The following is a 23,907-nucleotide window of genomic DNA, read 5'->3' on the forward strand; positions in this document are numbered from 1 at the left end:
AACAATATATATTTTATGTATGCAATTTCTAAAATTTGGCTCAAATGAGAATTTTTTTTCTGAAGCCTAAATATTACACATTCTTAGAACCATAGCCCAACTTAAAAAATTAAAAAAAAAAATCTAAATGTACTTTATACATGAATTTTCATATTTTAATATTTTCTTGTCTTTTGCGTGTTCTTCTGTCTCTCTCAATCCATCATTGTCTCTCTACCAATCTAGAAACTTCACACCAATACTACTTCCTTTTAAAATATACAAAGTTAAATAATATGGAGTATACATTTTAGTTTTCAAATTGTCTATTGCAGCTTTTGATCCTACCAATGCAACACTAATTTGCAACTTTCTATTCTATCACTCCAATGCAACATGCAAATTCAAAAATATGAATCAGAAAAAATAAATTCAATTTTAGTTTAATATAGCACCTTGTAACGCCCCGAGAAATTAGCTGAGTTGTGATTAGATATTTTTCCTTAGTATAAATAGGGAGTAGAGAGTGCAATGCTTTGTTTTTTATGCTTTTGGAAATTGAATACAATCTTATCAGATTTCCATATCTCCCTCTTCTCTAACTTCCCCATCTCTCTGCAACTCTTCCTCAATTCTCTCATTCTCTTTCTCCCCTTTTCCTTCCTCTATTCTTTACCTCTCTCCTGTCAATTTCTTTCCTCTGCACTACTGCAATTATCCAGGTTCATTACAATTGGTATCAGAGCCCTCTCCCTCAAAACCATACCCCATCTACCATGGAAGCTCGATTGGATAAGCTTGAAGCTCAGGGGGTGGAGTTGAGCCATAAATTGGATGCACAGTCTCAGGCTACTGCGGATTTCGTGGACAAATTTAAGCTTCGGATGGAAGCTGAGTTCTCCAGCTTAAAAAACGAGGTGATGGAGGCTCTCGGACTCAACGAATCTCCTCCTCTGGTTCCAGATGATGAATTGATCCCTGCCAGTGACTCAGGCACGACGATCTTCGTTGGGAACTCGGAGCGGCGATCTACGCTAACGATTCAGAAGCGGCGATCTACGCCAGAGATTCAGAGGCGACAATCTTCGCCGGAGATTCAAAGGCGGCGATCTTCGCGGGAGATTCAGAAGCGGCGATTAGAGTAGGTGAGTCCTTCCTTGTATCAGCTGAAGCTCTCGATTCTAATTTCTGTCTTCCAATTGGGAAATCTAAAATTGAGCATGATGGGAAGGATGTAATATCTTGGACCTCTGTTATATGTGCTTGTTGGAGATAATGAGGATTCTAGAACGGCGCTGAGTTTTTTCATTGATATGCTTTGTAATGGTGTTGAGCCAAATGAAATCACACCGTCTAATGCCTTGAGATCGTGTATTGTAACGTGGGCTTTAGGATTGGGATCACAAGTTCATTCTTTGAGCATTAAGCTTGGGTATAGTTCTAATCCACTCATAAAAAACTCACTTCTGTATCTATACTTGAAAGGTGGATTGGTTAAGGAGGCGGGGAAGTTGTTTGATGGAATGGAAACGCGAAGTTTGGTTTTGTGGAATGCTATGATGGTAGGAATTGCCCAATTGACAGATCTAGCAGAGGATGTTCTGTCAAGTCATGGCTGTGGAATAGAGGCACTCAACTTTTCTTGAGATTGAACCAACCTGGCGTAAAACCTGACTTGTTTATCTTCTCAAGTGTACTAGCAGTTATGGAGCAAGGGGAGCAGATTCATGCCCAAGTAATCAAGTCTAGTTTCTTATCTAATGTGGTTGTGGGGACTGCCCTACTCAACATGTATAGTAAATGCGAAAGCATTGATAGTGCGAGCCGTTCTTTTGTAGAGATGTCCACAAGAACTTTGGTAAGCTGGACTTCCATGATTGCAGCCTTTGCACAAAATGGCTGTTCTGAACAGGCACTGCAGCTCTTTGAAGACATGAGATTTGTGGGAGGGAGGCCAAACCTGGTCACATTTACCGCTGTTCTCTTTGTTTGTAGCCATGCTAGAATGGTGGAGGAAGCATTTGCTTATTTCAACATGATGAAAAGCAAGTACAGAATCAAGCCTGCAAGGGACCATTACTCATGCCTGATTAGCATGTACGCAAGGCTGGTGACAATCACTGCTTTCTCAAAAATGGTTGGTTATACTCTCAAGGCTGCTGGGATTCATGCAATGGAAGGAGTCAGCGCTGAGATTATCATTTTGTGCTTAGTCAGACCACTTGATAGATCTACAATCAATGCTTCTGTTAGGGAAACCAACAGACTGGTAATTGTGGAAGAAAGCCTTGAGTACCCTGATGCACCAGTTGAGAGGAATATATCTCAATGGTGTGAAGAAATACTGCAGAAAGAAGCCACCATAGTTGAGATTTGTGAAGGTTTCCTTTCGGTATGTCCTAAACTGCACACGTGACATTCTCAACTCCTACCTAAAAGCAGGGTATATCAAGTGCGTGTTGATATTCTAAGAGCATGCCGCAAAGAGAAGATGGCAAGTGAAATGAATGGGGTTGGTAGTGTTCCACATGAATGGAATGATGTCTTCTATGCAAATCCTACAAGGCAAAGGTGCAGTAACTTTGTTTTTGGTCCAGGTGGTTCTTCTTTGCTTGATCCTTGAGGACAAGGATCTAAGCATACCAGTGACTACCAACCGAATAACAGCAGCTAAACTGGTTGCCATGAACTCGATCCTTTTGAGGGAAAACTACAAGATTGGTCATTGGAGATGATGGATTCTTATTTTTAAATAATTGCAAGCTATTTGCAAAATATTCTAATAGTGTACTTTGTGATCTCAGGATTGCCTTCTCAGGCAGCATTGAAGTGCATTCAATTTCATTGTGTGATCCTTGGGGACAAGGATCTTTAGGGGGAAGGTATTGTAACACCTCGGGAAATTAGCTGAGTTGTAATTAGATATTTTTCCTTCGTAGTATAAATAGGGAGTAGAGTGCAATGCTTCTTTTATACTTTTGGAAATTGAATACAATCTTATCAAATTTATCTATCTCTCTCTTCTCTAACTTCCTCATCTCTCTGCAACTCTTCCCCAATTCTCTTATTCTCTTTCTCCCTTTTTCCTTCCTCTCTTCTTTACCTCTCTCCTGTCAATTTCTTTCCTCTGCACTATTGCAATTATCCATGTTCATTACACACCTATGGTAAAAATATAAATTAAAAATATTGACATTTCACAAATACTCTATTGTTGATAAAAATATAAATTACAAATATTGACATTTTACAGAACAATAACATATACAAAGATTCAACCTGAGCAATTAAAGTTGATCGGTTAGCAATACGTCAAAAGCCACCATTGTTTTACTCACTAAAACCTAATTACCCAAACAGTCCAACCAACAAATAAATCCTTAAATTATTTTATTCCCTTCTCCTGCTGCTGTCCCATTTGTTTTTCTATTCTCTGCACTTTTCTTTGCTTCTGCCTTAACTTATTCCCTCTCCTCTTCAGCCTCTCATCATTCTACATATTTATCCCTTCAACTCTCTGCTCTTTTTCATTCAGTCATCAATATGCAGATGAAACAACATTCAGCTTGAGCAATTAAAGCTTACAATAGTAAAGTTCAATTGAACTTAGAAAAATAATACTCAATGTCCATACCATATTGACACCAAGAATTTCAATAATGGATACATGACGGAGAATATTAAAAATGATTGGTCAGCATAAAAACAAAAATTGTATGCTTCAAATTAGTATATATTCATATTATCTTTAAGTTCACAAGTCAAGTTCAGTTGCAACATGATTTACAGTAGTTTATTAACCAGAAAAGTAAAATTACCATGCACATGTAGTTTCCAGGCCCTTGGGTTCATCACACAAGTGCGACAGAATCATCATTCCCTGCAGAACAAACCTCTTCAGAAACACATAATGCAAGTACAACAAAGCATGACATTTAATAGAAACATGAAGAAGCCTAGAAAATGTACCTGAACCACGATTATGGAGTCTGAGTCAATCTATACTATTTGTTGATAAAAGATCTCATTACCAGAAAAGTACTCCTCCCAACAGCACAACAAATGGATAAAGCTGTCAAAGTCATTGGGGCAATACATCAATGGATCCAGACCCTAGGACGGTATCATGTGCCGAGGCTTCTTCTCCACCTAGGACGGTCAGGCCCAGGAGTGGTTCGAATCTCTACCAGAGGGGTCGATTGCAACTTTCAACAATCTCACTAAGCAATTCTTTTCTTACTTTGTGGGTTGCATCCATAAGAAGAAGATGTTCGCCCATTTGTGCTATGTAAAGTAGAAGAGCTTGGAAACCCTAGCCATGTTCTAGAGTAAGTAGAAAAGAGAGGTGATGGGGTTCTCGGACTTTGAACATAAAATAGTTGTCCCGATTTTCACCAACGCCTTGAGATCGTGTCCTTTCCATCGTGACCTCAACCAGTACTTTCCCAAGACCTACTATGAGTTGATAGGCAGGGTGATGAGGTTCGTATATGTTGTGGAGGACGAAAAGATGAAGAGAGACGATGAGGAGGGGTGAACTCGGAAGGATAAGGCACCACAAGCCCAGGAGAATCGTTGGGCCTCAAGGTTGCGGTGCCGCAAGCATGCTGAGGGACCTAGGTTGACCCCCCTACGTTACCTCACCCCGTTGATGCAACCTGTAAGCACCATATTGGACATGCGGAGGACATGGGGATCATGGAGTACCTTGATCAATCTCGAGGTAGAGATAGGTACACCACCCCATGTCAAGAGGTGGGAGGTGGAGTTCGTGGTGGTAAAGATCAACTGTGCTCACAGTATTATACTATGCTGACCCGCTCTAGAAGACCTCAGGTGCGTGATCTCCATGGATCACCTATGCCTCAAGTTTCCAACCCCAACATGAGTTGTGATCTCCTGAGGGAACCAGAAAATCTGTCGAGGCTACTACCTGCGAGCATGTCGTTAGATAGGGAAGCGAGACCTTTAGAACCATACCATAGTTGAGAAGGCGCTGCAGGAGGAGGAAGGCCGACCATAAACCTAGCCTGTGGTGGTGACCGAGGAAGTCATCTTGGACCTTAGCCGCCCTGATCTGTGCTAGAGGTGGGAATCGACCTCCCACCCGAGCTTGGATTATAGACACCATCAGGAGCTACAATGAGATATTTGCTTGGGGACCTGAGGACATGCCGAGCCTTAGCCGAGGCATCATCACCCATTGGCTGGCAATATACCCAGTGGCTAAACCAGTGCAGTAGCGCAAGAGGTACCTCTCCGCGGAGAGAAGGGAGTTTGTAAAGAAGGATGTCAACACTCTCTTCGAGATAAGGCACATCAAGGAGGTCTTGTAATCTGAGTGGCTTGCCAACGTGGTCCTCGCCCCAAAGCTGCCTACTTGGAAGATGTGTGTGGACTACACTGACATCAACAAGGTCTGCTCTATGGACCCATTTCCCCTGCCTAACATTAACCAACTCGTGGACGAGACAGGTGGGTGTGCCCTCATGAGTTTCCTAGACGCTTTCTAGGGGTACCACGGATTTTCATGCACGAAGAGGATGAGGAGAAGACGACCTCCACGACCCTTGAAGGGGTCTTTTGTTATCGAGTCATGGCCTTCGGGCTAAAAAATTCAGGGGCGACATTGTAACACCCCCGTTTTCTAACATTAGAGCCTAGAAAGATTACAAACTTACATAGTGGAATAAACGCTAAACGGGGAATGTTACCGCTGTAGCCACCCATGCTAGGATAACTACCCGGCTAAACTACTAAGATACCAATAAACGCTAAACAGGGCAGCCCTGCGTGAACTATCTTTTTTTGTTCTAGCAGGACTTCCCAACATACCTGGGAGGTATGCAGGCCAGCTCTGCGTGAACTATGGCAGGGCGTGAAGGCCATTCACGCCCATGACCATGCGTGCCTTGCAGCAGGGCTTGCCAGCCCTGTCGCCTAGTCCTGCAAGGTCTAGGGCCCTGGCAGAAGGGAATTTTTGCCACTTTTGGGTCCGGCCATGGTTTGTTTTCACGGGTCCGGGTGACTTGTGCGGCTCAGATCTGATGTGTTCGAGCCAAAAATGTTGAATATGATTATGTATAAACCATTTTCAAAACAAAGCATGTACCATCATTTTAACCTAAGTGTGATTCAAGCTTGAGTTATCAAAAGTGTTAAGTATGCTTATATGTGAGTAGGTCATTATTATTGAACCCGTTATGGGCTTGTTATGGCATGAAATGTTTTATGGAAATTATTGATCATGTTTTGCTAAGTATCCCATGTATTTAAACTATGTGAGCATCCATTCATTGTGTTGGTATCTTAGTAGTTTAGCCAGGTAGTCATCCTAGCATGGGTGGCTACGGTGGTAGCATTCCCCGTTTAGCGTTTATTCCACTGTGTAAGTTTGTAATCTATCTAGGCTCTAGTGTTTGAAAACGGGGGTGTCACAATGTAGCCCCTGAATTTTTGAGCCCAAAGGCCATGACTCGATAACAGAAGACTCCTTCAAGGGTCGTGAAAGTCGTCTTCTCCTCATCATCTTCGTGCATGAAAATATGGTGGTACCCTCGGAAGCCGTCTAGGAAGCTCATGAGGGTACACCCATCTGTCTCGTCCACGAGCTGGTCAATATTGGGTAAGGGAAAGGGGTCCATAGGGCAAGCCTTGTTGAGGTCGATGTAGTCCACGCACGTCCTCTAGGTAGGCGGCTTTGGGGCAAGGACCATGTTGGCAAGCCACTCAGGGTACATGACCTCAGCTCCTTGATGTGCCCTATCTTGAGGAGAGTGTTGACCTCCTTCTTTACAAACCTCTTCCGCTCTGCAGAGAGGTGCCTCTTGCGCTGGTTTACTAGTTTAGCCATAGGGTCTACGACCAGCCTGTGGGAGATGATGTCTCGGCTAAGGCTCGACATGTCCTCAGGTCCCCAGGTAAATATCTCCTTGTAGCTCATAATCATGTCTATAATCCAAGCTCGGAGCCTAGGTGGGAGGCCGGTTCCTACCTTTACCACGCAATCAGGGCGGCTGAGGTCCAAGACAACTTCCTCGATCTCCACCACGGGCTTTCAACCTTCCTCCTCCTATAGTGCCTTCTCTGCTATGGTATGGACCTGGAGGTCTCGCTTCCCTATCTGACGGCATGCTTGCAGGTAGCAGCTCTGGCTAATCATCTGGTCCCCTCGGGCAACCCCGACTCCTGTTGGGTTTGGAAACTTGAGGCACAGGTGTTCCATGGAGATCACGCACATGAGGTCCTCCAGAGCAGGTCGGCCTAGTATAATGTTGTGGGCACAGTTGAACCTTACCACCATAAACTCCACTTCCCACCTCTTGACATGGGTTGGTGTACCTATCTCCACCTCGAGATTGATCGAGCCTTCTGTCTCGATGCAGTCTCTTGTGAAGCCGGACAGCGGGGTCTTTACCTGCCCTAGGTTCTTCCTTTACAGCCCCAGTTGGGTGAAAGTGTCATAATACATGACGTTTACCGAGCTGCCCGTGTCTACTAGTACCTAGTGGACAATCACATCGTTGATTTCAACCTTAATTACCAGGGCGTCTCGGTGGGAGAGGGGGCCATCTGGGAGGTCGTCATTGGTGAAAGTAATGGGCTCCCTCCTTGGCCTCTTCTCGTGTCGGGGTCGTACAACTTCGCCCACCTTTTCTTTTTTGCTGGTGTGCCCCCACCCTCTGGTCCTCCTGACATGAATAACCTGCTTCCTCTAAGGGTGGGCATCATCCAACTCCTTTCCCTCCTCTTAAGTGAGTTAATCGAGCTCTCTTTTGCATGACGCTGAGGTGGATGGCCCGGAGCCACAGCCCTTTTCCATACGTTGCTTAGTTCATGTCCCTACCCTGGTCTCTTCAAAAAATGTACGAGGTAGGCCTGCTGGATGAGCTTCTCAATCTGGCGCTTGAGGAGTATGCACTGGTCTATATCATACCCTGTTTGAGGGTGGAACATGCAATATTTGTTAAGGTCTATTGCGAGGTTATCTTTATGCACTCACCAAGGTACTCCATGATCCCATGTCCTCTGCATGGTCCAATATGGTGCTTACAGGCTGCGTCAACGGGGTGAGGTAACGCAGGGGGCTCAACCTAGGTTCCTTGGTGTGCTCGCAGCGTGGCGGCCGTGGCACCTGACGGTCATCCTGTGCTTGTGGTGCCTTATCCTTCCGAGTTCGTCTTTCATCTTCGTCTCTCTTTTTCTTTTTGGTCACCTCAGCATCTGCAAACTTCGCCTCCCGGTCCATCAGCTCGGAACATGTCTTGGGTTGGTAATGACCTAATCTCAAGGCGTTGGTGAAAATCAGGATGACTAGTTTACCTTCAAAGTTCGAGACCCCCATCACCTCTCTTTTCCACTTACTCAGGAACTTGGACATGGTCTTCGAGCTCTTCTGTTTTACATAGCACAAATGGGCGAACTACTTCTTCTTTTGGATGTTGCCCGCAATGTAAGAGATGAATTGCTTAGTGTGGTCCACGAAAGTTGCAATCGACCCCTCTAGTAGAGATCCGAACCACTCATTCATATATGTATACATAGTCACACATATCCAAAACTAGGTAAAAGATGGGATGTAGAAAAACACACCGTCTAACGACCTGAGTTTGAAGTTGGCGAGGTGACTTACGTTCGAAGTTCGGCAAAATGGCGACTAACATTCAGACTTCGGCGAACACCGTTTAGATTCGACGACCTACTGCAAATCTCTGCGATGATTGTGCATAAGCGTAGGGTGTGGCTGAGTAGGACGTCTAGATACTCTGGAGTTGTGGGTTGGTAGCCTAGCCATTTGCAAATTTGGGACGGTGGGAGACAAGCCACAGTCCATAAAGGGAGACAGGAGACGAAGAACATAATCCATTTTGGTTATTTCATAACCCTAGCCTTGGGATGTTAAATAATTTTATTTTTTTTTAATTCAACATGCCTGGCCCGCAAGTTGACCTATAGCCCGCGCGGGTACAAATTATTGTGTGGACCGTGGTTCACACAGATGTGTGGATCACAATTCAGACGACGTCGTTTTGATGATAAAAAGAAAAAAGAAAAATTCATTGCTCTACGCGTGTGTTAGAATAGTGAACATTTTGGGGGTAAGATAATGTATTTTATGATTTAGAATAATGTACTTTATGTTTTAAAATATTGTATTTTATGAGTTAAAATACTGTATAATGTACTTTATGTGTGTTAAAATAATGAAATTTCTGAGATAAGATAATGCATTTATAAGTTAGAATAATGTACTTTATGTGTTAGAATAATGTATTTTATGAGTTAGAATAATGTACTTTACGCATTGTTGGACCGTTGCCCACACAGCTGATTGGCACGTGGGTTGCTAGTCACAACGTGCTAGACTAGCATTTTCGCGGGTCTTTTTGTTTTTGGTCGCTTTAACTTGCAGACACCAAACATAAAGTACAATTTGTAATATGCTAAATGTTTATTTTTAATGTATTGAATGTTAATATTTTTAATGTGCATTATTTGTATATTACCCAATAATGAACCGTCAGTATACAAATAATGTACCTTCAGTTTACTAAAAATAAATATTTATTCATGTTAATGTATTGAATTGAATGTTAATATTTTTAATGTACATTATTTGTATATTACCCAATAATGAACCGTCAGTATACAAATAATGTACCTTCAATTTACTAAAAATAAATATTTATTCATAGTTCACATTACAATGTGGATCACGGTCCATGGTATAATTTGCCACGACCAATTCTTGTACCATGGACCAAGGTTCACAGTGCATTGTGTACTCTGGTGCATGTGTATGTGTCTTATGTTGTGAGTTTTTATATCTTGTATTATGAAATTCTATACTTAAGAGTATGAATTCTGCAATCGTTATATCGTGCACCAGATTATGCGCTTTGCCCAAAACGACGTTGTTTTTTATGTTACGATTTTATGTGTATAATGTTAAGAGTTTATGTGTATTCTGTTAAGAATTTATGTGTATTATGTTAAAAGTTTGTGTATTATGTATTATATTAGATTATGTGTATTATATTATGACTTTATGTGTATTCTACTATACAATTATGTACATTCGAAATAGGAATTTTTTTTAAGTTAACGACAGAAACGGGAAATGGAATTTCTAAAAAAAAAAAAAAACAAATACAAAAGTACAAAATGACGTCGTTTTGGCTAGAGCGCACAATGCATTGTGCGCCTTGGTGCACGATATAATTTGCCATGAATCGACAGTTATGTTGTGCAACCGTGTGCACCATGCATGGTGCACACGGGCCTAAACGACGACGTTTTACTATGGTGGAGTAACGGTGCTGTTAGTGACACCGTTATCCTTCGTAATTTCTATACTGTAGATTCATAAAATCTATACTGTAGATTCATAATTTCTAAGCCCTAGATTCCTAATTTAAATACACTAGATTCATAATTTCTATACGAGTTTTATCCCACAATGGTCCCTCGACTATTGCTCATTCTCAATTTTGCATTTCGACTTTCAATTGCACCAAATTTGATCCCTTGACTTTCAAAAACTCATATTATTATTCCCATGCACATGCAAACACAATATCTTTTTCTTACATTCTTCAATTGGTAAGTTTGATTTTATTTAGATTTTAATTAAATGTTACCATAGTTATAATTAGTAATATATCATTTCTATAATTCTTACTTCATTACTATTAATATGAATTCTACAATTATATATATATATATATATATATATATATATATATATATATATATAAATTTTGGTTCCGGTGAGAACAGGTCTTCTCGTGTGGTCAGTGCGGCATACACCATTAGGTATGCATAAATGCACCATACAGTGTTCGAGAATACATCAAAATGAAATGCCAAAAAATGCACCACAAAAAAAATACACCACACATAATGGTGTATTTTCGAAAACTTAATTTTGGTTCCGGTGAGAACAGGTCTTCTCGTGTGGTCAGTGCGGCATACACCATTAGGTATGCATAAATGCACCATACAGTGTTCGAGAATACATCAAAATGAAATGCCAAAAAATGCACCACAAAAAAAATACACCACACATAATGGTGTATTTTCGAACACTGTGTAGTGCATTTATGGATGGTGTATGCTGCACTGATCGCATAGAAAGACCCGTTCTCATAGAAACCTGACCCTATATATATATATATATATATATATATATATATATATATATATATATATATATATATATATATATATATATATATATATATATATAGGGCCGTTCCAATAGAAATGGGGGTCCTGTGTGATATCTTAAATTGGGCCCTTTTTTCAACTAATTTGTAGATATAAATAATATTTGTTCAAAAAGTTATGTCAAAAATTTAAAATATAAATATTGTATAAAAATTACATCTTTTTTTTTTGAATGGTATTAAAATTACATCTAATCATTTAATCTCGGTCACTCTTCTCTCCATTTGACAAATATTTTGTGTAAAATGCTAACGAAAATCTTCTATAGAATTTATCTTTAAGACTTTTATTTATTGATAAATCTCTTTTAGGACCATTTTCACAAGAATATCTATTAATTTAGAATCAAGGGCATTCCAATTTTCTTGGATCATATATGTCAAATAAAAGCGAATCATTTGGTTTATCATTGTGACGAATATCATCTAAACAACTATCAACATTCTTACTATTGTCATTGTCACAGTGATACCTATTTTCGTTGTGCACACTATCATTTAAATTTTTTCCAATCTCACAATCATCTTGATCTTCAATATGAAGCTTAACATCTAACAATTTTTTCTTGACATCATATTTTTGCACAGCTATTTGAGTTTCTTTATAATGAATTTTTCAAGAGCTCCATTTTGAGATTGAGTTAGTTGCTCAATTCTTCTTTTCTTTTAACCCTTCCCAAACAAAGATGAATATTTTCTAGAAGACATAATTATAAAATCCTAAGAAAAAAAAAATATTTAGATACTCTATGAATAAATAATTAATCAGGAAAAAAATTCTTGAATATATTATTCTGTAATCAGAATTAATTTAAGTCATATAAATAAAATAATAAAAAAGAATTGTCAAATATTTAGTAATTTTAATTATTTGTTAAAAGAATTGAAGAACTTGAGAATTTGTGACTTTGTATGATCAAGAAAAATTGAAAAATTCTATCTAGCTGCGTCTGTCGTCTGCTATTTGTGTCAATTGCGTGCTAGTTGAGATTTGCGTCTGTTGTGTCAATTACATAACACCTAATTGTCGTCTGCTGTAATGTTGTTTGTGAAATTTGCATAAATACGTAAATAATAGGGTTGCGCCGAAGGAAAGAAATTTGTTACGGTAGTACGTATTTACGTAATGATTTGGTTAATACCTAATTGCCTATGCCGCCTCCCACTTATATACTCTATACAATAATTTTTATTTTTTTTTTTAATTATGGGGCCCCCAATTTGTGCAAAGGCCTTGGGCAGACATGCCTAGAGCCAGGCCTGTATATACATATACTAAAAGTTCAATAGACAATCAATCATTATATATCACATTAAATATTATTTTTATCGTTGAAAATAACATTATTAGTTTTTGTACATACCTTGTTAATAAAGTTTGGCTTTCAAATTTAAGTTTATTAATGAAATGAAACTAATATAATAACCTTGCAGGCTAAATTAAGCCAACTTTTCAAAAAAAAAATAAAAATAAAACATATATGAGTATTTATGAAATTTAAGGAACTTATGGTAAAACTTGATAAGAATAGATGAAAAATTTGTATGTTTAGACAGAGGAAAAAAGTCTATAGAGAAAGTTTTTTTTTTTTTTTTTTTTTTTTTTTTTTGAAAACATCTATAGAGAAAGTTAAAAAACTTTGAGGTTGGAATGTGGGATTTTAACTATTTATATTTGTGAAAAAAATCTACAACAATTCTAATTTGATAGAATCTAAAAAATAAAATTATACACACTGAAATTTAAAAAAAAAAAAAAGAGTTTTCCCCAAAATGGTCTCTTGACTATTCTCAAAATGGTCCCTCAACTATTTCTCTGTGTATATTAGGTGTACAGTAGGTAAAAGGACGAAAATGCCCTCCATTTTAACACTGAGTTGACGGAAAACGTAACGGAGAATCAAATTGGGTGAGGTTTTGAAAGTCAATGGACCAGATTTGGTGCAATTGAAAGTCGGAATGCAAAATTGAGAATGAGCAATAGTCAAGGGACCATTTTGGGAAAAAACCTCTTTCTATACAGTAGATTCATAATTTCTATACTACAGATTCATAATATCTGTACTGTAGATTCATAATTTTTGTACTGTAGATTCATAATTTCTAAACTGTATAGTTATAAAATTATGAACATATAATTATGTGATTTGTGAATATAGAGTTCAACAATTGGGAATATGAACATCGAAAATTATGGACATATAGCTCTATAATTATGAACATATATTTATAAAATTATGAACATATAGCTCTATCACATGTTCACAAATCTAATACTATAGATTCATGATTTAAATACAGTAGATTCATAATTTCTAAACTGTGCAATTGCGAAGAGAGAATGAAATGTTTGAATACGAAAGGAAACCGCCTAATGCCATTAACGACAATGATAAATGCATTTTTTTAAAAAAATTTAGAACAACGTCGTTTTGCAACCGTGTGCACGTATGGTGCACACGGTTTCACATCATAATTTGCCCAAATATAAGAACATAAATTCATCAGTATTATTATTATTAATATTATTAATAATAATAATATTATTATTATTATTATTATTATTTTGAAAATAAAGAGCTAATTCATTAATCATAAGTTGAAACGGTTACAATAAAGATCGATAGAATGATAAAACATTCCTTACAATCAGACATAGAAACAACTTTCCTAGCAATGCTATAAGAAGCTTGAATCGCAAACTGTTTTACAAGATTGAAGCTGAATTCATTGGAGAAACCTGAAGCTTCTTTGATGTTGTTAATGATCTGGCTACCCAAGACTGACTCTGTTTGAGAAGTCTTGCATACCACCTGAGTATCTATTGCAGCTCTTCTGTCCATAGACAATACCTTCATTAATCTGAATTGCATATCATGGTTCAGATCTTCTTCGTTGTCCAGGATGAGATAAACATATGTCATGATCAGTTAAATCGTTTCACCTTAATGAAAAAAGAACTCATCAAAGAAACGAGAGGAAATAACTTGTCAAAATAACGGATGAAAAACGTGAAAAACACAGATCTTTAGATCATTATTATTACTGTCATGTATTATAATTTGACTCAAATATGTCGATTAGTTACGTAAAGGTTGATCTAATAATCCCAAACTTACCAAAGGACCTTGTGATTTATTGGCACCAAGTTGTTCTCTTATGTGGGAAGTGATAGGTTTGAGCCTCGGTGAAGGTAATTATTGTGACATTTGATGTAATAGCTTGTATATGTGTGGGTATTCCCCTTCTTTTATAATATAAAGGAATAACATTTGATGTAATAGCTTGTATATGTGTGGGTATTCCCCTTCTCTTATAATATAAAGGAATAAGGGTCAAATAGACCACTGAAGTGTACACAAAACTACAATTGAGCCACTGAACTCAAAAAGCCTGCAATTAAGTCCCTGAATCTATCAACAACATGCAATTTTGCCAATTTCCCAACATGCAATTTTGCCAATTTCCTAGTTTTAAAGGTTTGTTACTGGTAATTTGCCAACTTGGATTCCATGTGGGATTTTTTTTTTATAACAAAAATAAATACAAACACATGTGGCATTATTTTAATATCCCATTTTATGTTAAAACAAATCAACTCTCTATTTCTCTCTGTCCATCCCTATAATTTCTGAGACTCTAAAAGCAACTGCCATTGACGACCCCTCCAAGCGCGAAATCCGGTGACCTTATCTGAAATTCTACCATTGGCGACCCCAAGCTACTGGAAATCCAAGTAAGTCATCTATATCGTACACTTTAGTCTTACAATACTATATTTTTGTAAGAAATGCAAATAAGATGGTTCTAGGGTTTATAGTCGTGGCTTCTTATTTTTTGTTCAAGATTGGGTGTTGTAGGATTTATGGTTATGGAGATTGCGTTACCTTCTTGTCTGTACTTGATTAGTTGTATTCATTGAATATGTATTCAAAAATGCCAGCAAGTTTTTGATTTACTAAAAATGTGGTCATTCTTTGTCGTACATAGTGGAAGTAATTGAGTATTTTATTACACGTGGTTGAATGCTTCTAGATTAACTTTTTTTTTTTTTTTTTTTTTTTTGCAAATGGGGTCCAGTTGCAGTGTGTTTGTGCAAATGGGGTCCAGTTGCAGTGTGTTTAACTTTACAGTTTTTCTTTTGACTGTAATGTACCCTTACTTTGTCTAAAATAGCTTTTAATAGTATACTAAATTATTACAGACATGTGAACAAGTGTTGAATTAGTGGTCCACCATGGTGGGAATTTTGTACAACAACCTAAACTAAAGTATATAAATGGTGAGGTGATGAAACTAACAACTGACCCAGATTTGATCTCATATCTACACTTGGTCAAGTATATAAAAGATAGACAATATGGTAACATTAAATCTCTATACTATAAAGCAGCTCATGAACCATTAGAGAAATTCATATGTCTATGGATTGATCAAGCCACTTTAGACCTAATTACTTTTGCAAAGAAGTGGAAGAAATGTGATATCTTTGTAGATCATGGAATTGATGAAGCTAATGTGGTACCTGATTTCTTGTTACTGGCAACTGAGGATGTTGATAAAGGAAATGAAATTGATACTGTTTATGGAGGACAAACAGATGGTGAAGCTGATATTGAGGTTCAAGATGAGTATGAAGATGTACCTGTTCGAGAGGATGCTGATTTTGAAAGTAATTATGAAGTTGAAAATGAGATGGAAATTGAAGATAGTGAAGACCTTAATGAAGGGGTTACACAAGAGTTTGATGTTGGTTTTAGTTTTGATGCAGCAGAAGATGACCTCAATAGGGAGGGTAATATGCAGGAAATTAGAAAGGGAAAAGGTAAGGCAAAGGCAAAGGAAAAGGCCAAAGACAAGTCAAATGTTGTTGATCCAATAACTGTTGATTATGGTAGTGATGGTTATTACTATGACTCTCCTGATCCACCAACTTGTGAGTTTGAAGAAGATTGTTATAAGAAATCCAGATTCCCCTCATATAACCCAGAGTGTGAATGTCCAGATTTAGAGAGAGGATTGTTATTTGAAGATGCAACACAATTTAAGAGTGCAATGGTGAAATATGCAGTGCATCACAAGAGGGATATCCACTTCTATAAGAATGAGAAAATGAGAGTTATAGTCAAATGTGTGAGTGGTTGTCCTTTTCTGGTGCACTGTAGTTGGAAAGAGAGATATAAATGTTTCCAATTGAAAACATTGCATCTAGAACATATGTGCAATCTAAGGTATCGTTTAAGGGTTGTAACTCAGAAATGGATTGAAGAAAAATATGAAGACAAGATTGTAAGAGATCCAACCATAAAGCATACTAAGTTGAAGGATGACATAGAGGCAGAGCTAAAGATAAATGTTAATGTGGCTATGGTAAGAAGAGCTCATAAAGGTGTCTTGAAGAAAATGAATCAAAGTTTTTCAGACCAGTTCAAAAGAATAAGGGACTACTTAGATGAATGTTTAAATTCAAATCCTGAGAGCAGAGTGGGTATTGCAACTAATAGGGTAGTTGAGAATGCCCCATGTACATTTCAGAGGATGTATGTAGGGATGTCAATCGGGCCAGCCCACTCGGTTCGGGCTAGCCATGTCGGGTTGTCGGGCTAATCGGTTTATTAATATTTTATTCTCGGGTTCGGTTTGACCCTAACCCTAAACTTCGGGTTGTCGGGCTAATCGGACGGGTTGAACCATCTGAACTAAAATTAGAAACTAAAAGTGAGTACCCATATTTAGAGTAGGGATGACAACGGGGCGGGGCGGGGCGGAAAGTATACTCCCCATCTCCGTCCTCAACGAAAAATTAAAAATAGTCCCTATCTACGTTCCCGCGAAGAATTTGGAGGGGACAAAGAATACCGTCCTCATCAATTTGTAGTCAAAATATTAGATTAATGTTGATTTAAATTTTTAAAAACTAAAAATTTAAGTTTTAATTTAAATTATATATATATATATATATATATATATATATATATATATATATATATAGGGATGCACTCAGGTGCGAATAAGTGCCCAGGAAAGAATATGCGAACGAATCAGCGCGCGACACGTGTCCAGATCTAATAGCTTAAAAAAAACGCGGTGGTATTTTCGGAAATAATTGAACATCGAAGTGCAAGTAAAATCACTTACAAGTGCACCTACTTTCACCTATAAGTGCATGTAATTTTGCCTTATTAGCATTCACTTCCCACAAACATTCATGCACCTGGGTGTGTTTATAACTAGGTGCAACTATTTATAACTATAGGTGCAACTACTTATAACTATAGGTGCACCTACTTTCACCTATAAGTGCATATATTTTTTCCTTGTTAACATTCATTGATCTGAGTTCAGCGGGTAGTAACACCCCTGAAAACCACCCGCAAACATTCATGCAACTAGGTGCAACTACTTATAACTATATGTGCAACTACTTAGAACTATTGGTGCAACTACTTATAACTATAGGTGCACTTAGTATTGATGTTCAGTGTAAATTTTTACTTGCACCTATAATACATTTTACATGCACTTGTAATACATTTTACTTGCACTTTGATGTTCAATTATTTATGAAAATACCACCGCGCTTTTTAAAAAAATCAGTGTTTCTCATCCATTAGATCTGGACACGTGGACGAACAAAATCCATTCCTATTTCGCTCCTGGGCGAAGCATTCGCACCTGAGTGCAATTATATATATATATATATATATATATATATATATATATATATATATATATATATATATTTATTTATTTATTTATTTATTTATTTATTTTAAAGTATAATAATTATTCCATATATGTTAGGTTTCACATCACTTCTATAATAAAAAATAGTTTTCAATAGTTCGGGTTGTCGGGCTAGCCCTTTTAATTTCGGGCTAGCCCTATCGGGCATCGGGCTAATCGGTTTCGGGCTCGTCGGGCTAATGTGTTTTATCAGGCTAGCCCGTTCGGGTCATAGCCCTGTCGGTTTCGGTTTTTTTCGGGTTGGCCTATCGGGTTCGGGCTAAATTGACATCCCTAGATATGTATGTTTTGATGCAATGAAAAGGGGGTTTTCTTGCAGGATGTAGGCAGGTTATTGGGCTAGATGGTTGTTTTCTTAAAGGAACACTTAAGGGCCATGGAACTATGGACATAGAGTGATGCAAAAATTGAATGGAAATATAATGGATAGCAAGGGGTGGCATCTTTACTTCAATGGAGATGACGGCTACGAGATAAAGAAAGGAAAGCAACAATTCAAGGTCAAATTGGAAGCAAGAAGGTGTTCATGTTGAAGCTGGGATCTAACTGGTATACCATGTCCTCATGCTTGTTGTGCCATTTTTGATAAAGGTAGGAACCCTGAAGACTTTATTGATGAGTGCTACTCCAAAGAAGTCTACAAAAGAATCTATAGCCACACTATTCAACCTTTGAATGGAGCACTTAGTTGGCCTATAACAACATGTGAAGAAATCTTGGCCCATGTACCTAAAACCATGACTGGTAGGCCAGGCCAAAGAAGAAAGGATTCGTGAGCCTAACGAACCCCCTGTTGGAAAGCTGTCATGGCAAGGTAGGATTATCACATGTTCATTATGTAAAGAGCAGGGCCATTCAAAGAAATATTGTCCAACTACAAGAGGTCCACCATCGGCTAATGCAGCTACAACATCAACTTCTAGACCTTCTAATCAACAAAAACGAAGAGGTGGTGGATTTGGTATTTACACAAACCCACATACTGGAACAATACTAATTAATGTAAGTTATTTTCAAGTTAATATATGCCATACTTTATCTTATACTATGAACATTATAATATAATACTGATTGGAATTTGGATTATGGTTTGCATTATGTAGCCCAGACAATCAAAACACCGTGTAATTTATCAAGGAAGAAAGAAGTCACGTGGTGCAACTGGGGGAAGGCAATGAAGAAATAATCCAAGTTGAAGACCTGTTGGAGTTTTTTTTGGATGTTCTCTTTTTTTTTCTTTTTTTTATTTTTTATTTTTTTATTTTTTTATTGAACACTTATGACATTGTGAATGAATTCTAAAATTTAGTCATTTGTGGCTGACTTGTACTGTGAAAGCCTCATTTTGTCAATGTTGAATATTGCCAGTGTTGTTATGACAACTTTGGAGATTAGTGAATGACTTGTACTAAGAATATTGGTCAATACCATGTTGTGAATTTTAGAGATTACTGAATGACTTGTACTAAGAATGATGATTTTGGCCTCTATATAATCCTGAAAATTATCAAGACAAATTACATGCTTCATCAATACATGATCAGAAACATAAAACAACGAAATTTGATTGAGCATGTAAAAGAAAATATTTTTTCACTTTAACACAAAATAACTTGTTCCCATTACCATATTGAATTATTTTTCATACAACACTACAACACTACTTCCAACAACATTTACCATCAACCTATACTAATTTTTTCACACTAACATAAACCAAAGATCTTACAAAATAGACAAATTTAGATTATTACTCTTTCTTTTTTTTTTTTTTTTTTTTTTTTTTCAAAACATAGCAACATTGCTAATAAAACCACACCTATCACAACTATAGTAGTAAGCATCTTGGACCAATTTTCCTTAACACCTTCAGTAGCACCATCACCTGTTGACATCTTGATTCTCTCACATTCTCTTTGGACAGATGACATATCATCTCTTAGTTGTTGAATAATACAACTCAAATCTCTTAATGCATTTACTGTTGACTCATAGTCAATGACCGGAATTTTTTGAACTTGAGCATTCTTCAGAATATCATCAATAAATATCAAAAATCAACAATCATGTTCCTGTTACATTAATCACATATAACACCGAATTAATTTTTTAAAAATGCCTCATATATATGAATTAACCCCATACCCAAATTACTTTTATATCAATAATTGTAATCTAACCTTCCATTGTTGACAACCAAAGAATTTCCGGTCACTATCACAAGCTATGCATAATGGAGATTTCAACCCACATTTGCAATACAAAGTAGGCTCATAATGCAAGTTGACATTGCGATGAACCTCGGTCCTTCCCTAGGGTTCAGAGTTGCGATGAAGTTGGATGGAGACGGAGAAAGATCGCAAACTATCTCTCTTTTCCTAAGTATTCCAGTGTTTTATAAACTATTTTATTAGGTTTAGTTTTTATAATATATATATATATATATATATATATATATATATATATATTAAATAAGAAAAAAAAATTAAAATCCCACTTGGAATCCAAGTTGGCAAATTACCCGTAACAAATTTGTAAAATTGGGAAATTGACAAAATTGCATGTTGTTGATTGATTCAGGGACTTAATTACAAGTTTTTGAATTCAGTGACCCAATTATAGTTTTGTGTGAACTTCAGTGGTCTATTTGACCCTTATTCCTAATATAAAAAATAATCCCAAACTTCAATTAAGCAACCAAAAAGTTTGTAATGAAGGAGAACTGGAGAATTAACATATAATTACATTTAGAAATAAAGATTAAGATATTTCAATAAAGCAACAGTATTGCATGTTAAACATAGATTTGAAAGTGCACCAACGAAAGGATATATTTACATTAAATACTCACATTAGAACATAATAATTTGACCACAATTCTTTATAATGAGATTTCATTCCCAAAGTTTAACCATATAATGAGATTTCATCCCCAAAGTTTAATTTTACAATCCATTGGGCATTGGGGGTACTTACTAGTGGAGAGTATTAATGAGGCAAATATTAACATGACTTGTCACAAGTAAAATTTAAATTACAACCTCAGTCAAAGTTGCATATCACATACAATACCCGTGCCTTTGCCTCTTTCACCTTTTTTCGTCATCATCTTAACGTTGCGCTGGGGTGCTTCCTCTGATGAAGGAACCCCGGCATTCACTGCCAACAATTACATCTTTAAGCCGTGATAGGGGACCAAGCATCCTGGACATCCTCTGTAGATGCAGACAAATAAAAGCATCACAGGTAGAAGATAAAAGGAAAACCCCTAACAGATTCCCTTATCTATTACTCATCATACAGCTGTGATTACATTTTCAAAAGCATATATATCATTGTATTACAGTAAACAAATCCGAAAAACCTAGCAGACCAGATCCAATAATGCACTATTTTATCACTATATATTTCTAACAGGAAGAATCTATTGCTCTTCCCAAATTCACCAAATATGTTGTAAAATTGCTCAAAAAATGAACCAAGGGGGGCTAAATATAGAGTGGAGGACTTTAACTGAATAGTACTCAATTGTGTACACTAACTGGACTGCAGCATATCATTATAATTTTTTTGAATAATTGAAATCAATACACCCTAGTAACTCAATCAACATACCTCATTGTGGACTCCAAGCTGCCACTTCAGCTGCAGGACATGCAACCTCTCATGCTGCCAGCATTGACCAAGAATCACAAGGCCCATTACAGCTGTAGCAATGAAAATTGACCAAAATGTGTTTGCCTCTTTAGCATGTGCAATAAGAGAATTTGTATGCCTTTTCCACCAAGCTTGACATGGAAGGCCATCTCCATCAGGCTTGTTCTCATCCATAGCCTTTGGAGAATTTGATATATCTGAATCAGAGATCTGCTGAAGCAATTCAAATGGATCATTGCTTGCACTACTTTCGTCCAAGACCATTGAGCCAAGCATGTGCTCTTCACTATGTAAGGAACTATATGCTGCAGCACTGTATAAACTTGGTTCCTTATCCACCAAATTTAACCCTTGCAAAACTGCATCACCTTCAAATTCTGCATCACTAATAGATAACTGGTTACCATTTTCATCAAATATCTGTATCCCAGAAAGCTCAGGAGAGCTCAATCCTTTACTTTTCAGATGCTCTTCATTCTTCACGTCTGTCATACTACCTTCTGCGGAGACATATTCAGCCTCTTTAACCACATTTTCAGTAAGAATCTCATTGTTTTCTTGTTCCAGTGGCAAATTCTCATGCTGACTTGGTGGATAGACAAAGTGACCAGACATAAACAATGCACTGGAAGTTTCAGCTTCATACTTCCCACTATCTTTATGCTCATCATTGGCATCCTCTTGTTTTGAACCAGGAGCAGAAGCAGCAGCAGCATATGCAGATGCAGTTAGTGATACAACCTCCCAATCATTTCCACGGGTAGCTGTCTCTTCAGTGTCCTCATTACTCGCCATTAATAGGAAAGCCTTTGCATGCTCAATTGAATATTAAAATAAGAGATTGAATAAGCACATAATATGGCCAAAATAATAAGTATAAAATGAATAGTATACATTAATTCCAAGGCTAATGGTAAACTGTAAGTGTGTCGGTTGTTCCATGAGTCCATGACAATCTGTGCATTTAGACCCAACCAAGATGAAGAATTAACTTAAAAACATTATTCTACAACATTCAGGTGCAATACCAGCCATTTCTATAAATTACAAGGAAGTCCAACGGCGTTCATGTTTACCAAATCAGTGAAGCTCTACTTTATTACTCTAACAAATTCATCTTCTAGTTTCCTTGACCACCAACTAAGCCCTAAAATTAAAGCTACGAAACACTCTGATTTGTTATCAAACTAAGAGAGAATCCAATAGTAATGCGGAGTAATAATAACAACAACAATAAACCTAAATAAATGAACACACATATTCGACGAATGCGAGGTACTTGTATCCACAGTTGTACACACAGACACATGCATATATCTGCTGTCTGTATCCGCTCATAAACATATACAGATTTTATAGAATCGGACACAGAAATGGATCCAAAACTTCGTTGAAGCAACCGATTAATCGGAAGCAAAATAATAAGAAATTGAAGTCTCCAGATGATCAGATTATCCAATCAGATATATCAACAAAAAAGATACACACATCTAATCAAAAGAGAGGATTAAGAAGTTGTACTTACAGAAGTTAAAAGCAGAGAGATCGGAGCGCCGGTGAGGAGACGAGAATGATTGGAAACTGTCTCGAAGAATGCAAGAGAGAGAAAGATTTATATAGTGGAAGATTTTGGAACAAGAGATAATGGAAGTGGAGTACCGGTTATGGTGTCGTGTTGAGAGTGTGAGAGTGTAGTTGAGGCTTTGAGAGTTGAGAGGAAAGCAGGAATTAGTAAACCGTTTTACCGGCTGGGAAAGGAACGGCGTCGTTTACTGCTATGGGCAAAGGGTGGCTGCCAGTCAGTTGCTGTTGCTTGCCTGAGGAGAGAAGCATCGACTTCTACGGCTCGCCTGAGGAGAGAAGCATCGACTTCTACGTCTCTCTCTCTCTCTCTCTCTCTCTCTCTCTCTATCTATCTATCTATCTATATATATATATATATATATATATATATATATATATATATATATATATATATATATTGAGGAGAGAAGCATCGACTTCTACGTCTCTCTCTCTCTCTATATATATATATATATATATATATATATATATATACTAGTAATTGACCCGTGCGATGCACGGATATAATTAGAAAATTTGTTTGTAAAATTTGTTTGTAGCATTTTAATTAATCAAAAATGAATTTATTTATTAGACGCCAATTACATTGAATATATTTGAAGAACAAAAGAGAATATGAAGAAGATTTTAATAATATTAAACTACTTGACATTCTATATTACATTATGTAAATAAAAAAATATTAAACATTATTAAACACTTCAAGGTAAAC

General features: G+C 37.1%; 3 protein-coding genes across 4 annotated transcripts; 2 read left to right on the forward strand and 1 right to left on the reverse strand.

The window, feature by feature from the left end:
- The first annotated feature begins 755 nt into the window (after positions 1 to 755).
- On the forward strand, positions 756 to 1,625 carry LOC109176791. Its single transcript, XM_019326184.1, has 2 exons — positions 756 to 1,120; positions 1,268 to 1,625. Exons 1-2 carry the CDS (start codon positions 756 to 758, stop codon positions 1,623 to 1,625), a joined length of 723 nt encoding a protein of 240 aa, XP_019181729.1.
- A 59-nt stretch (positions 1,626 to 1,684) lies between these two features.
- Positions 1,685 to 2,854, forward strand: LOC109176792 (pentatricopeptide repeat-containing protein At1g31430-like). The gene is made up of 3 exons (XM_019326186.1): positions 1,685 to 2,371; positions 2,577 to 2,700; positions 2,784 to 2,854. The coding sequence occupies exons 1-3, from the start codon at positions 1,685 to 1,687 to the stop codon at positions 2,852 to 2,854; spliced, it is 882 nt and encodes a 293-aa protein (XP_019181731.1).
- A 17,966-nt stretch (positions 2,855 to 20,820) lies between these two features.
- LOC109176808 (ATG8-interacting protein 2-like) lies at positions 20,821 to 23,510 on the reverse strand. 2 transcript variants are annotated; one of them, XM_019326211.1, is made up of 3 exons: positions 23,137 to 23,510; positions 21,570 to 22,418; positions 20,821 to 21,169 (listed from the first exon to the last, which is right to left on the reverse strand). In XM_019326211.1, the coding sequence occupies exons 2-3, from the start codon at positions 22,404 to 22,406 to the stop codon at positions 21,065 to 21,067; spliced, it is 942 nt and encodes a 313-aa protein (XP_019181756.1). In that variant the 5' UTR covers positions 22,407 to 22,418; positions 23,137 to 23,510; the 3' UTR covers positions 20,821 to 21,064. The 2 variants fall into 2 exon arrangements, with proteins under 2 accessions (XP_019181756.1, XP_019181757.1); XM_019326212.1 differs by lacking the exon at positions 23,137 to 23,510 and having other exon boundaries at positions 21,570 to 22,500.
- Positions 23,511 to 23,907: the final 397 nt, after the last annotated feature.

Source organism: Ipomoea nil, unplaced genomic scaffold (assembly GCF_001879475.1).
Source record: "Ipomoea nil cultivar Tokyo-kokei standard unplaced genomic scaffold, Asagao_1.1 scaffold0758, whole genome shotgun sequence".
Classification (NCBI taxonomy): domain Eukaryota; kingdom Viridiplantae; phylum Streptophyta; class Magnoliopsida; order Solanales; family Convolvulaceae; genus Ipomoea; species Ipomoea nil.